The 12,165-nt window shown below is 37.1% G+C and overlaps 1 protein-coding gene across 18 annotated transcripts in view; it reads left to right on the forward strand.

Moving 5' to 3' along the window:
* The window catches only part of PER2 (period circadian regulator 2), a 72,495-nt gene that overhangs the window by 13,661 nt on the left and 46,669 nt on the right, over positions 1-12,165 (forward strand). For 3 of the 18 annotated variants that reach the window (XR_013347174.1, XR_013347175.1, XM_077827120.1), the window contains exons 1-5: positions 2,432-3,301; positions 8,035-8,514; positions 9,448-9,510; positions 10,464-10,618; positions 11,211-11,332. Coding sequence is in view for 14 of the 18 variants with exons in the window: in XM_077827120.1 (XP_077683246.1) it covers positions 8,258-8,514; positions 9,448-9,510; positions 10,464-10,618; positions 11,211-11,332 (597 nt within the window). In the remaining 4 variants the exon portion in view is untranslated. Of the gene's footprint in view, positions 1-918; positions 973-1,192; positions 1,336-2,431; positions 3,302-5,147; positions 6,700-8,034; positions 8,515-8,545; positions 8,882-9,447; positions 9,511-10,463; positions 10,619-11,210; positions 11,333-12,165 lie in introns of those variants that run through there. The other 15 variants (XM_077827112.1, XM_077827114.1, XM_077827115.1 and 12 more) reach the window with 12 other exon arrangements.

Genomic DNA, 12,165 nt, shown 5'->3' on the forward strand with positions numbered 1-12,165 from the left:
AGTCTCCCCGTGAAGTCTGTATAATATAGGGTATAAGTACAACAAAGACCAGATTTCACAGTCCATGATGTGTTTTTCACACCTGTGAATTTGGTAGGGCCCTACCTATTTAAATAAATTGCACTGGGAAAGGGATGAAATCACCATGATGAGTAACTATTTCCTGTGGTTTTTGCAGTGTTCATTAGATAAACACAGATTTATTTTTATTGGGGGGGCGGGTTACTGATCACTTGTTAAAACCTAAAATCAGAAGCCCTAATAACAAATCACAGCTGAGTTATTTAACAATCATTTTATTTTCCTCTAAAAAGTAGGAAAACATTACTTCAGTCTGTGCATGCACTAAGCTTTCATCTTCTGAAGAAAAACTAAATTTTGATAAGGCTCCATTGTACATTTTGGAGAGGGCAGTTCCTTATAGATCAGTTCATGGAGTGCTTTCCATATGTAAGAAGTTGACACAGGTAAACAAGGTTGATGTTGCGGGGCTGGGATGTGTGATGAAACAATTATTGGATGCGGTGTTCTGAAAGACTTTGAAGATGATGCAGTGAATAGGGGAAGATAGTGGAGAGCTTCAAATAAGGGGTGATGTCGTCAGGGCAATAAGCAAGGAAGATGATCTTAGAAGCTTCATTTTATGTAGGCTGGAGAGGGACAATGTATTAGAGAAGCTGGAAGGGAGGAGATGGGTACCTGTACATGAGTTTTGGCTAGTTTTATAACATTGCTGAGCATGTAGAATCAGAATTCTAAGTATTTTGGTAATTAAAGAAGCTTACTGTATTCCTCAGTCGTATCACATACATACCTAATTATCCTTCTGATCATTTGATCTTTATCTGTTGCTACAAAAACCTTAACTAGTTAAATTTTTAAAACTGACAGTTTACTGTTCTGTTTTTAATACTACAGGTGTGACTTCTGTTCTCTTTAAAAGGGGGATTTGGCTTGGATCCTGTGATACAGGTGTGTCACCTAAATCAGGTTCTTGCCTCTTCTCTAATATTTGAAGACTTTCTATTTTATGTTCTGTACAATATGCATAACTCAATCTCAAAAGACATGATTTGGTCTGAATGTTCTCTTTAGCTCAATATTCCTTTCGTACTGATGGAACTAGATTTCCTCTCCGAGAAAAGCTCCTCTTAGGTTGCCATATTTGAATGCTTTAATTTTCTCTTCTCAGCCACCATTCGAAGCAGAGGACAGTCTTTTTGGGGAAGCAATTAGCCAAATCCCATCATGCTAAAATATACAATAAGGGAGGCCAAACATTGATGGAATTAATCTGTTCACAAGATTACCTGCTATGTAACCTATAACTATAACGTAAGACATTCTATACTACTCTTTGGTAAAATCATTAATGTTATACTTAAAAAAATTTCTGTAGTCTTTTAGAACCAAAAAATAAAAAGGGCCCATCCTGTATTCCTTGCATATCCAAAACTCACATTCACTCATGTCACATGTTGCAGAATGGAACATTGTGAATAAGTTTTTTTTCCTTAAGTCTGGCCAACATTGTAGTGTACTTTAACAAACAGCAGCTGTAAAGACACAGCATTTTATTATGAGACTTACTGACATATGCCGTTTTTCAGCGTATTTAACGCAAGGTTCTAGTGCTAGTCCTTTTTTTTTATTAAACCATTAGTCTTGGGTATTCAAATGCAATTTTTTTTTAGTCTAAGTATTTTGAAAATGATTTAGATATTTGTCGCATTTAAAATACTGTTTGTTTTAATTTATTCTGCTACTTGTGACGGCCATGTATTGATTATACTTTCCAACATAGCTGGATGTTTTGGGTTCAACAGGAAATCTGGCAAAAACCCCCCCACAGGTTTCACACAATCTAGAGTCTTACTTTCCCTAAGATGTGCTGAATCAGATTTTAATGTACACCAAACCAGGACTTGAAAAATCCCCTTGCTAGTGGGAGGCTTTTACTGATGAATATGAAGGCTTAAGACGTCCATTTCTGTAGAATTTAACCTTTCGTTTAAAACAACAAAAGACGTGAATGCCCCATATGGTTGTAAAGAGAACCTTTCAAAGGGGATTGAAAATTAAAGAATGGGTGTTGACTTTGTCAATAAACAGGCAGCTCCAGTGCTTTTGCTTCTGAGGCTATGTCTACGCTACACAGCTTTTAGTGGCATGGCTGTGTCGCTACAGCCGTGCCACTAAAAGTCACGCAGTGCAGCCGCTGTTTGTCGGCTCTCCTGCCAACAAAAAACTTCCACCCCCAAGGAGCAGCGTTTGCGTTGGCGGCAGGAGAGAGCTCCTGCTGACGTAGTGCTGTTCACACTGGCGTTTGTTGGCAGCAAAACTTTTGTCTTTCAGGGTTTGTGGGTTTTCTTTTCTTTTTTTTAAACACCTCTGAAAGACACAAGTTTTGTCATTCAGTTGCGAGTGTAGACATAGCCTTAGTTGAATGTACGTTAGCCTTAGAATAAAATGTATATCTTTTCATTAACATTATTGCTGTTGTGAGCCTTTGTGGGCAACGGTTAAACTGACAAGAATTGTACAAATTTTGTGTTGCTGCAGAGCATGAGGAAGGGAGAAGAAACAACTTTTTTTTTTCCAGCGTTTATTATTTCAGGAAACTGTAGGTTTTGAATTGCAGGCCTCCTAGCGTGACGCCGACAAGAAATATGGATAGCGAAAATCATTAGGCCAGAAATTTGAAATCCGAGTATCTGAATTTGGACTCCTAAGCAAGTAGCCTAGTTTTTCCAAAGGTGCTGAATACACACAGCTCCTGTTGACTTGGGTGTTTAGTGGTGGTGGTAAAGGCCACAATAGGTGGTTCTTAATTTGGAGGAGACATTTTTTTTTTTTAGCCTGTGCAGACTTAGAATCCTACCATGCTACTGCTGAACCAGAACTCTACATACTGTTTAGGTGTGTTCTATCTAGTTTAAAGATATTTGTATTTTGAAACTTTAAATAATTTTGCTGAAATCCAAGTGTATTAAAATGTCTGTATGCTTCCTTTGCTGGATGAGAATTCCTTCTTTGCCAAGGGGCTATGTGTATAGGGTTGGCATAACTGTGAGCAATATGTGGTATTTTTTGTTCTCAAAACTATAAGAAAAGGACATTGTTGGGGGGCCCTGGTATTTCTTTTATATTTTATAGTTTTAGAGGTGTCCAGACTCTAATGGATGAGGATGACCAAGAGGAGTGCATGTGGGAAATTCTGGACCTAGGTACTTCATGCTTTTTGATGCTAGCTGGGAGGGAACCTGATAACACTTATGCCAACCTTGATTTTAAAAAGCAGGTAAGGAATGTGTGTAATTGTTCTGATTCATTTGAGTAGAAAGTTAAATTTTAAATAGTTTATTCAGAAAGCTATTTTTGTTCCAACTGTTTTTAATTTATCTTTAATTTCCAGAAATGTAAATATGTAAGTTGTGTGAATTAGGCTTTACTCACTTCCTTAAAAGACTGAATTTTCAAGCATTAGGGTTTCTCAGTGTAGATTGCAGCATCTGCTTATTGGTCTGGATATTGCTGAGAATTTTTTTTATTGCTGTGAATTTTTAATGAATTCTGGTATTAAACTCTTCATTAAGCAAGTAGTAAGCTTTTATGCTCAGGGCGACTTGAAGAAGACTAGATGTGGAAAAAAAACATACTAAGGAAATAAATGTTCCTGGATTACTGTAAGTCTGCCAAATACTGCTCTGCATTTTCCTTGTGCTGAGGTCTGAGAACACAAGTATTTTGCTGTCTCTTAGCTGGAAAGAATGTCACAATTAGGATAATCTGCTAACTCTTAGCCCTCAAATAAGTTTTAAAACTCAACTGTTTGTATAGTTTTTTTTTTTTACAGATGCACTGGCAACTTGTAGATTAATATACTAAAGTGACTTCTCACTTTTGATGGCTATTGTCAAGTTAGCATTCTTTTGCTACCAGGTATGAGGAAGCATTGCCTGCTTGCCCAGGGAGCCTGTGTTCAATGTAAATTTTCACACCTAATTCTTTATGCAAATAGTACGGAATGGTCAAATCATTGCCAGTTGTTTGCCATATAACAATTCCAAAACAATACCAGTTGGCAAAGCAGCCCTCTAAAAGAGGACTTCTGGAAACATTTCACATTAATCAAAATTACAGTAGCAAGCTCTAAAATCTATACTGTCAGGAATGATCTCTCTGATATCTGTACTCATGTATGCGGTATGACAGGACCCGTCCTGGTAAAAACATTATCATAAGGTGTTAGAAAATAAGGCAAAATCTTCATACTTAGATTTATAGAGAGTTGATTGTGTTCACTGAGGTACATCACTAGTACTTCTGTGGTTTGGGGGAATTGAAATTAATTTGCTTTTCCTTTTTACCATATGAAGATCCATAATTTATATGTTGGCACTTTGCCAATAGCTCTGGGTGTAGGGGCTTCAAAAATATTAACAAGAAAGTGGTTGTATCAAGGCATCCCGTAGTACTCATCCCGTAGTACGAAACCAATCACTCTTCACGATGTTAGGTTGTTACACACCAAAATGAACATTGCTCAAATTAGTAATGCAATGGCAATACAACTCAAATTGCATCAACTCCTCAGTACTAAGCCAGTCACTCTGTGCTGATAACGAAATCACACTGTAATTCCAATGCTGTTGTGAAGTGTAGTCACACTTCATGCGGTAACTTAAGTATACTGACTCAAGATATCTGTTACAGTGAAGACAAGCCCTTTGGTAGACTTCTCTAGTTACTGGTTTCCTTCCTACCTTCTACTCTCTGGGAGGACTTATGTAAAATAAATAGTGATGGAATGATTTACCATAAGAGGAACCTTTACTGGTTTGCTCTTCGTGACCCAAAGGCATGACTATAGATAAGTCTGGCTTACCTTCTCTAAGTAGCTGACCTGATTTTACACCAGCAGTAAGCTACCCTGTAACAGAGATTGATGTAAATGCATCTGCCAGTTCTTTAGATTTCAACCCTTCCTCCCAATATAGTTTCCATGTTAAGGTTGGAGGCCTACAAAAGATCTCTTTACACTTTGGGAGCCTTGAAATGTGGTGTTTTTGTTTTGTTTTTGTTTTTTGTCTCTTCTCCTCTTCCTCCCCCCCCCCAATACTCTAAAGGTGTGATTAGGTGCCTAACTCACATTGAGTTCAGTGGGAGCTAGATGGCTAAATACCTTTTATGAATTCCATTCAAAGTTTAAGTTGGCTTATCCTGGCTACTGTGGTTCTTGATTTCCAGACCCATGTATGGCAATACTAAACTGGTGTCTACATGAGGTTGTTATACAGAAAGGCTTTTCTTGTTGGAAGACTTTTTTTTTTTTTTTTTTTCCTCTGCAGCTTCTCGGAGAAGTCCTTATTTAAACCATCTTGTAAGCTTTTTGTCTAATTACCATAGTTCATAAAGGGACTTTGCCTCCTTTGTACCTTGGAAACCAAGCCCAAATTCCAGGACATCAGTAACCGAAGAGGACTTAAATCTTATTTCTCAGAAGTCTTCATTAAATTATTATATACTAGTTTTTTCCAAGGACACTTTTGGACATTGTGGGAAAGGTCTTAAAAATGGATCCCATGGAAGCTGTGTATGTCATTAAACCAGTTCCTTTAGATTTTTGTTGTGTTGAATGACCAAGTAAACAATGAAACTGGCCATAATGAATCTAGCATGACAAGGTTGTAAAATGATCTTGTGGCCAGGTCTTATTTGCTGAGACATACAGGGCAAAACTTTTACTAGTAATTATTGCCTTAGGCAAATTACTGTAAACAAATTTTGATTTTCTAGCAGCAGTACTGGTTTAGATGTCATGATCCTAAATGCTGGAAGGACAAATGGTATAGTGAATTAGGTCGACATTACGTATTGGACCGTTCCTTAGATCTGGTGCTTGGTTTGTATTATAGGCGCCCACCCACTTAGAGTGTCTGTTCGCTAGAGGTGAATTGTCTAGTCTCTTTGATCCTAGGTAACCAACAGAAGATATTTTATTATATGTCAAATGCTACTGGGAGTTTCATCTAGGAGCAAACTTCAGTGTGACTTGAGACCTTGAACAGATTTTTTTTTTTCTTTAGTAACTTCTAGCTAGTAACTTAGACCATCGGTCTGAAATGAAGGAAGAGAAATTCCCCTATCCTGTAACATTTTTCTTGCCACACTATAGACCAATGCAAAGCTCCTCTTCTTCTTTTTCCTGGTGTTTCAGTTTAAGTAACTTTAGGGAGACACAAGTAGCTGCTTATTTTGGCTCAGGAAAAACTGCTGAAGTAAACTGTAGTTCAGAATTTGTGCTACTATAACAGCTCTCCATCTATTGATCTGTCTGTCGTATGAATGAACAGCTCAGTATGTATGAATGAACAGCTCAGTCATCAGCTCAGTCATGATTGGTGGATCTGAATTGCATAAATTCACTGTGCTGGTAGAATAAAAATAAAAACAAAAAATACGGCCTTGTGTTACTTGCAAAAGGCTGTTTGGGTTTCCAGAAAATATTCTAGCTGTAAGAAAATATTTATAGTTATCAGTAGTGACGGCTAAAATAAATGCCCCTAAAAACACTTCCTCTTCCAACTAAAAACAGATCTCTTGTGCACATCTTTGGCTGAATGAGAAGAAGAGTGATATTTGCTTCTGAGAACTTGAAATAAATGTAAAATGTCTGGAAAACCAAAAATTAGGAGGGTAAGAAAATAGTTTCAATTGTTTTTTGGGGAAAAACGGTAGGAGAATTTTTAAGTTAAAACTACCTGACTGTTGTAGGTTTGTTCTTTTTCTTTTGAGTGTTAAAAAGCAAGGCACTAAGTTTTGCCAGTACTACCACTAAACTTTTTCATTCTGTTGTACTCCACAATCTGAAAACCATCAGATTGGAATTGCAAACAAATAGTAGGTAGTGTTTATATGTTTTAATGGTAAAAATGCCAAACACTGAATCGCCCATATTTTAGGTAAGAATAAAAATAATTTGCATTGTCAAGTATTACATTAATATTGTTCAGAGTACATTAATCTTGGAAAAGTGCAAATGACCGCTAAGCATATTCTTATGGAACAAGTGTTGCTGTCTGTGGACCAGAGAAATCTAATTTCCTGACCTTGTTTCGCCTATGTGTTTTTCTGGTGTTTAGTTTGCTACTTAAGGATGACTGCTGTTTGGTGCTTTTTACCTTTTGATGGCAGGTCCTTAATATGTATGTTTGTTGCTTTAATAATGTTTAATGTTGATGTTGGTTTTTAAAATTTGAAACTGCTTTAATAGCAGTTCTTTTTCTTTCTTTTAGAGGTAAATTTCCAAAGCACTACTTGACATTTTTGATTGTACTTAATCTTAAAAGGTCAGTTTAAAAAATTCACTTCTGTCTGGATTTTTTTTCCTTTTGACACTTAAGATTATTGTAATTGAAAGAAATGAGAGAATTCTTTTTCTCTAGGTTATCCTCAACATGCACTAAATACATAGTCAATTCACTGCTTCCACTGGATAGTCAGTCTCCTCTGTTTGTGAGTCTCTCGTGCAGCAACAGAGGAAAGAATTTTTTAAAATAGGAAAATGAGATTAGTATAGTTCATTGTGTTAAGTCTTCAGCAGAAGCAGTAAGATACAGTTCCAGCCAGTAAGCATGACAGAAATGATATAGACTAAGAAATGATTAATATTGAAATTTTTGAAAAGGCTGTCCTCTAATAAAAATTTCACTTTATTTCAACTTCCTTTTCCCCTGTGAATTTTATGCCAAAATGAATATTTGTTATAATATTGTTAGCCTTGAATTAATTACGGAAATGTATTGGTGTGTAAAATGTTTAAAGGTGTCAAATTCTGGGATAAAAATATTAATAACGAAACTCTTGAAACTAAAGCTTATTATTAGAGCTACTTCATTATTTCAGTTTTGATTGGTGGATAACAGAACTTTAATATTGATCAAACTGAAAAAAATTGATTAAAACAAATTGTATTTCAGCATAGTTTACTTTTTTCTCTCTCTCCTCTCCCCCCACTGCCCCCCCCTTTAGGCTTTTGGATTCACACTTCAAGACTGGCAATCTTGTATGCAGAGCACAAACATGAATATGGCTTGTCTAATTCTTGTTCTGTGCAAATATTCCTAATGAGTGTTCAGTGGACTGTATTAAGATCAGGGGGTTCTCCTCTAGCACTGAGGAGCAGAACCCACAACAGCTTGAAATCGGTGGAAATATTTCTCGGCAGTCAGACTCATCAAAGCAGCAATACAAAATGAGTGGATATTCTGAATTTGCAATCAACCATAGTCAAACGATTGCTGAGGAGACTGGTGTTCAAACCGAGCCTGAACGACATCCAGATACTTCTCAGGAGGACACTGAGATGAGCAGTGGATCAAGTGGTAACGACTTCAGTGGAAAGTATATGAATGAAAACTACTTTAGTGGCCATGATTCTCATGGCAATGAATCTGATGAAAATGGGAAAGATACAGCAATGCTTGTGGAGTCTTTAGATTGTCATAAAAGGTGATATGCTGATTTTTTTTTTTCCCCACTCATGTTTTTAAGATTCTAAAATCTAACCATCTTTCATGTTAATACACACAATATAATCTGTGTTGGGCTGTGTTCCTATGCTTAATGCTTTTTCCATTCCATGCTGATTTATTTATTCATTCATTACTGGCTCATACCATAATAGGGAGATGGCAGATTGCTTCTACATAGTTACTTTCTTCTACTTGAAGAGAATAATGCTATGGTGAAATACTTTTGAAAGTAGAGCCATATGAGAACATAAAAAGAGGAAAAGATAGTAAAAATCCTGCTGGAAGTGCAGCAAAGAAGTTTGTCTTCATATTTTCTGCTAAGGCAAATAAAATAGATCAGTGAGGTAAGGCTTTTAACTGCTTGTTTCACCATCTCAGAATCTCCGAATCTTATTGATTAAAAACAGTAATCTGATTTAGATTAAAGTGGTCAAATTGTGAGTTCAGAGCAGAACTTCAGTTTAAAATCAAATTTAGAATGTGTCTTTCCCATGCATAAATCTTGTTTACCAAGTTGAAGCATTAATGATATCTTGTGGCTTTCTTTTTAAGTCCTGAGTATTATTATTTGAGGAGACTGGGGAAGAAAACCATGGAGCGGTGATATACGTCATACCTTTTTTTATGACGGTCTGTTAATGACACTGCTGCTGGACACTCTCTAGCATTATTAGTCTACTCTGTAGTGATTTAGCGGACACACCAATCTACCATAGGATTACATCTTTTTAAGCACACATAACATTTACACACAAGCTAGTTTGGCTGAAGCTGCTCAATTGGCATTATCACCAGTTTCATTGGTGTAAAGTTCATCTGTTAATTAAAAGTAACAAATAGAAAATGGAGATCTCAAAGCTGAACACAACTTATATTTGACTTTAACGTCACTGAGGTGGTTCTTTTTCAGCTCAAATGCATTTAGCCTGATGATTGCGGACTCCGAACATAATCCATCTACCAGTGGATGCAGGTAAATAAATAAGTATTGTGCATTTTAAAATAAGTTGGTTTTTTTGTTTAAAACAATGACGGAATAAAGCTATTTGATGTAATTATTATGAACAAAAAATGAATTAATTTAAAATTTGGTAAATCTAGTTCAGGATCTCTTGCCCTGTGGTTGTGACCCAAAAATAAGTTGCAAGAATATGTCAAAGGTCACGTGGGAGGCCCTAGTTCAGGGTTGGGTTCTCCACCCGGGGCAGTTGGAAGACCCCGGGGTTGTGGGATTGCAGAGCCTGTCCTGCACTCACCTCACAGCGATAGCTCCAGTCCCACAGGGCTGGCTGGATTTAGTTCCCTGCCCTGGGCGTCTGTGACCTAGTGCATGTGGTTTCAGTGCTGTTCAAGTTTGGCCCAACTGTCCCCCCACCCCCGTTATGAGGGGGGTGGCCAGCTGGGCTAAATATGGGTGAGTATTGCTGCAACCCCATGTGCCAGGTTTCAACTCCATTCACACAAATTTGGCCCCATCAGCCCATCTGTCAGGTGGACTGGGCCAAACCTGAGCGAAGCTGTGACTCTGGAGGTCGCAATGCACAAAACCAGGAGACTAGCTCAGCCAGTCCCATGTAACAGGAGCCACCTCAAAGGTACTTAGTGGATTTATTACATTCGTGTGTATCAGATGTTGTGGGCAAAAAATATTTAGTTAGACAGGTGTTTTTGCACTAGAGCTATTTACTGGGTTGTGACAGGCCATCAAGTTTACAAATGGGTCATTAGCCCAAAAAGGTTGAGAACCCCGATTTAGCTAATGTAGCAAATCCTAAAGTGTCTTTGAAGCTAAATACTTTTACAAATCTGTTTAGTATAATTTTAGAACTAGTCTAATGACATGATAAATGTCAAAAGACTTTGGTTTTCTAGAAGGTATGGTATCCATTTAAATATCAGTGTAACTTTTTTGTTTTAATTTTATAGCAGTGAGCAATCCACTAAAGCCAAAACACACCAGGAATTGAGGAAAACATTGCAGGAACTGAAAGCATGCCTTCCTCCTGGAAAAAGAATCAAAGGAAAATCTAGTGTGCTGGCAACATTGAAATATGCACTTAAAAGCATTAAACAAGTTAAAGGTAATGTCAGCTCCAGAACTAGTATCCGAATGTGGATCTCTTTATAAAGTCAAGTTCATAATAAATGAAAGATCATAAAACTAATGTAGTTGTGGCATTTTAATAATTTGGGTTTGTGACTCTGCCAAAAAAGGCCGAGGGGACTGGGCTGGGTAAGCACTTACAGGAACTATTTTTTTCAGATATTAAAAATAAACCTAGTAAAATGTAGAGTGAGACTTGTATTTTAAAATACATTTTTGGTATTTAGTTAGCCATTCACTTACAATTTGTGTGGTATATTGATTATAGACAATATTCAGCAATGCCTTCTATCCAAGGATTGCCAAGTACTTCACAGATTGTAATGAACTAAGCTACCCAACACCCTTATGAGCTACATAAACTTCCCCAGATTACAGATGAAGAAACTGAAACAGGAAGAAGTTAAATGCTTTTTCTCGTGGTGGAAGTGGGAATAGAACCTAGATACCATGTTCTGTACTTAACCACAAGTTCATGCTTTCTGTCCAGTCAGTGTTAGCAGGCTCAATGTTAACTGGTCACATTTTGAAATGTGAATATAAAAAATTGCCTTAATATTCTTATGTAGCCAATGAAGAATATTACCAGTTACTGATGATTAATGAAAGCCATCCTTCTGGTCTTGATGTGTCATCCCATACGGTGGAGGAAGTTGAGAACATTACTTCAGAATACATCATGAAAAATGCAGTGAGTATGCTGACCCATTACTGCTGTGTGTATGTAATTGGTGAGTGTGGTTGGAATTCTTAACTGTAACCTTTCTTTAAAAAAACAAAACAAAAATTGGGCATAATGGATTAATGCCTTATTGCTAGCAGCTTTGATGGTTTTGTTGCTGGTATTGGACACTGCATTCTGAAGAATTTGCCCTGTGATGGGAAAGAATTGATCATGCTGGATATTGCAACTAAACAATTATCCCATATGCTATATATGTAAAAACACCTGAAAAGAATGCAAAATACTTTAATCCCAAATAGTGGGTTATCCGTCCCTGACTGCTACTTTATCATCTGTTACAAAGCATCCGCTCCAGAAATGAGGGTTTTGATCCTGGCATATACTTATGAATCTGATGATTAAATTATCTTTGGCAGAAGTTCACTCTAGAACTTAAAGTATGGTGGTAAATACTAAACTCCTTTGGCTTATGTGTAGAGAAGTAGTGCCTCACAGACCAGGAAGCTAATGTATCTGGTGAGACTGCACCTAGGTTACCATGTTCAGTTTTGGACACTTTCAGTACAGGAAAGTTGGCTACAAATTGTAGAAAATTCAAATAAGAATTTAGGAGGACAGAATTAAAACAGTGACTCTTCAAACAGCATGGGGCCTGGTCTACGCTACAGTGTTAGGTCGATGTAAGGCCGCTTAAATCAACCCAATTAGATCAGTATATACACTACAGCCTTGTCCGCCTATGTATGTGCCCTACTACCCAGACATCATAACTCCACCTCCACAAGAGTCATAGGGCTTATGTTGGTGTAGTTATGAGTAACTTACATCTGTTGGCTGTC

This window comes from Eretmochelys imbricata, chromosome 9, assembly GCF_965152235.1.
Source record: "Eretmochelys imbricata isolate rEreImb1 chromosome 9, rEreImb1.hap1, whole genome shotgun sequence".
Taxonomy (NCBI): domain Eukaryota; kingdom Metazoa; phylum Chordata; order Testudines; family Cheloniidae; genus Eretmochelys; species Eretmochelys imbricata.